The sequence below is a fragment of the Lolium rigidum genome, chromosome 6 (genome assembly GCF_022539505.1).
Source record: "Lolium rigidum isolate FL_2022 chromosome 6, APGP_CSIRO_Lrig_0.1, whole genome shotgun sequence".
Classification (NCBI taxonomy): domain Eukaryota; kingdom Viridiplantae; phylum Streptophyta; class Magnoliopsida; order Poales; family Poaceae; genus Lolium; species Lolium rigidum.
Genome location: NC_061513.1, coordinates 100,046,287 through 100,049,925, shown reverse-complemented (window position 1 = coordinate 100,049,925; position 3,639 = coordinate 100,046,287). Strand labels below are relative to the sequence as shown.

The 3,639-nt window shown below is 45.8% G+C and overlaps 1 protein-coding gene across 1 annotated transcript; it reads left to right on the top strand.

The window, feature by feature from the left end:
* The first annotated feature begins 2,373 nt into the window (after positions 1-2,373).
* Positions 2,374-3,000, top strand: LOC124663025 (abscisic acid receptor PYL4-like). The gene has a single exon (XM_047200788.1). The coding sequence runs from the start codon at positions 2,374-2,376 to the stop codon at positions 2,998-3,000; it is 627 nt and encodes a 208-aa protein (XP_047056744.1).
* The last annotated feature ends 639 nt before the right edge of the window (positions 3,001-3,639 follow it).

The window sequence follows — 3,639 nt, the reverse complement described above, 5'->3', positions numbered from 1 at the left end:
CAAATATCGTGTAGGACGAGATTTAGAAACGAACAAGCAAATTAACAAATTTTGGCCCGCTGGATTCAAGAAACAACAGGCTTTCGAGCAACTAAATGGGCTTATTTTTTCGTCATGCTTCTGCTTGCTGATCCATAGCCCCCGGCCAATGAGAAGCCTATCAGTCGAATACAAGTCCAAACTGATCGTCCTCTATCCATGTTATCTGCTCTGAAAAATAATACTCTTCTCGATTCACTAATCAACTAATCAAGCGTAATTTTTAATTTTGTTAGACGGGACTTAGAAATAATCTGAAAAGAAAAATTAATTTTGTCGTTGTATGGTGAATTCTTAGCCGGAAGTGCAGCGAGTTCATGCAGCAAGCCAGCCACTCGGTCTCCGATTGGCACCGGATATGACGTCCGGGTGATGGACAAGTAGCGAATTTTACACTCTCCGTCCCATTCTGATAGGATATATCGGTCAGAAGATGCATCTATATGGTTCATGGATTAGTTAGTTGCAAATCAAAGGTTTTCATGGTTGCGTGCCAGTTCATCGCACTTGCTTATTATTCAGTTCAGAATTCAGATTGGCTCCCTCTGTATCCACTGTGCTCATGGGTCCCTGAGGAGATTGAATCATCTGAATGAGGCGCCGTATGTAGTACTACTTGCATGAACTGTATTCTGATTGATGCCTTCGAAATTACACGAAGGATGTTGATCTTGCTTGTCCTTCGGGTCAACTAGACGATCTCACGGCGAAAAATATACACGCGCCCTTTTTTGTGACTAGGGAAGATGCACATGCACAGAGCCATAGACACATCACCGCACGCACCTATCTAGTCGAGAGGAGATTTGGTGCACTTGAGCACCACTACTTCTGTTTTTTAAAATGTATATTTTGTGATTTAGTCATTTATAATTTTATTCCATGAATACATACACATGTCACGAATACTGGTGCGGAAGTCTCATAAGAGATTAGGCCATATATACTTTGAGCTACAAAAGAAAGAGAGATTTATGGGTGTATATAGGGATAGAATATCTTAGTTTTTGTCAAAAATTTATATTTTTTGTATAGGTCAAAATACAGCGTATTGTGCCCCGAAATTTAGCGGAATGTGTATATGTAGGCATGTATTTAATTTCAGATTTTTTGAAGTCTCACAAGTACTATTTTTATTTTTATAAAATTGGGAGCACTGCTCATGTGCCAAAAGCACTTTCCGCTAGTTACCCTTAAAATTAGTAAGATTGGAGAATTAGCAAAATCGGTTAAATAACATTGACCTATGATGAGCCATTGAATTAGGTACTATGTGAATTAAGTCGACCTACAATTTGAAATATTATACAACTTTACAGGACATGGGGCTAACAAAGTTCAATGTACATCCGTCCATGCGACCTTCCACGAAAATCCAGAAGTCCTTTCTGGATTATTAAACGGTGCAATAATACAAACACCAAGCGCCAATACAAAAACGATACTTGCATTTCTTATGTAAATTCTATCACCAAGTGGCCAAGGATTCTCCTCTATCCAGTACTAGATGCTAAAGAAACATTAATTAATCAAATTTGCCGTCATACTAAACGTTTAGCCACCAATGATCGATCCTTCAAGTTGCTATATATCAAAAGGTCAATCCAAACAACATGCCAACATGGATCCTCTTTTGTTCCGTGTGACCAAGTGGCACATTACTTTAGCTCATTGCATATTTTGAAAATTGAGAGGGGAACTGTAGGACATCATTAGGTGATCTCCAAATTACGCAAGTTTGTATATTCCATATGATAATTAAAATACACAAAATATTCTGGAATTATTCGTTCTCGGCTCATAGCTAAAAACAAACCGGAATCTTCTATGGATATTATACACTGACCAATGTATGAGATTTAGCAAAATCTTCTGCAAAAGAACTGTATGTAACGCTTCCAAAAAAAAGTTGATGTTCATGTATTCATGTGACACTCTTGTAGTCTTGTGGATATCTTACCAGTTACCACCCTGGTAGATTTTTGGTAAGCTAACCACCCCGGCCTTGTCCTTTTGCTTTCACTCTCCATACCACCCATTCATTATAAACTATAAAGTAAACAACAACTGTACCAAGTAACCCTAAACTATTTCGTCAACTTGCTTACCCAATACTACAAAATAAGGCAAGCATGCAAGTGTAACTAAACTCCCAAAGAGAATTAACTACTAGGAGTTTTTAACTCACAACCATCCACCTCTTGTTTTCTCCCTTTTGACATATATATATATAACACACATCCAAGCCTAGAACTTCCTAACCCACGCTTCTGAATTTCTTCCCTAGGGAGAGAACATAACTCAAAGCACCAAGCTAGCTTTTGGCTCTCTGCAATGCCGTATACAGCAGTACGGCCGTCACCGCAGCAGCACAGCCGAATCGGCGGCGCCAGCCGCAAGGCCTTGGTGGCGCACGGCGCGGCCGTGCCGGGCGAGGTGGCGCGGTACCACGAGCACGCTGCCGGCGCGGGGCAGTGCTGCTCGGCCGTGGTGCAGGCGATCGCGGCGCCCGCGGAGGCGGTGTGGTCGGTGGTGCGGCGCTTCGACCGGCCGCAGGCGTACAAGCACTTCATCAAGAGCTGCCGCCTCGTGGACGGCGACGGCGGCGCGGTAGGGTCGGTGCGGGAGGTGCGCGTGGTGTCCGGCATGCCTGGGACTTGCAGCCGCGAGCGCCTCGAGATCCTGGACGACGAGCGGCGCGTGCTCAGCTTCCGCATCGTCGGCGGCGAGCACCGGCTCGCCAACTACCGGTCCGTGACCACCGTGAACGAGGTGGCGTCGACGGTGGCCGGGGCGCCGCTCGTGACCCTTGTGGTCGAGTCGTACGTGGTGGACGTGCCGCCGGGGAACACGAGCGAGGAGACGCGCATGTTCGTGGACACCATCGTGCGGTGCAACCTCCAGTCGCTGGCGCGCATGGCCGAGGAACTCGCGCTGGCAGTGCCGCTGGCCGTCAGTTGATACCCCGCACGCTCCGGCTGGCCAGGAAGGTACCTTGCATGTACGGTTGGGGTGGAATGTTTGCGCCCTGAGTGAGCCTTAGTAGTGCTATGCGATTTTTACTGTTTTGGCTTTGTGCAACTCATGTTAACTTAGGTGGTGTAATGTGCAGTTAATTTACTGATTCGACTACATATTACTGGAACATTTAATTACTGGAACTTTGCTTATTGCATTATTCAGACCTTATACCTAATACCTATACAAATTAACGAAGAAGGGCACCGAGTGTTTTCCTCACGACAATTACATAGGGGCGAACCAGGGTTTCTCCCTAGCCGTCATCATCTACTCGTCTATGTCCTCTTCGGACGGGAATCGGCGGGTCCCCGCCTCCTCTTCTTGCCACTCCAGCGGCGGGGGGAGGTTGGAACCTCAAACCTATGCTCACTGTTGTAGTAAGGTCATTAAAGTTAGAGATTGGTCAAACGGCAGCAACACTATGGTGGCTATGACAACGTTGTACATGAAAAGAGTAAGGTATTACTCGCCTTCCCGTCCACCTCGTCGGCGGCGATCTTGCCGGTGGTGTTGAGGAGGGTGGAAAATTGTCTGTACGCTGCTCCTATGGAGTGGTAGATCTCGTTCAGTCTACGCGTG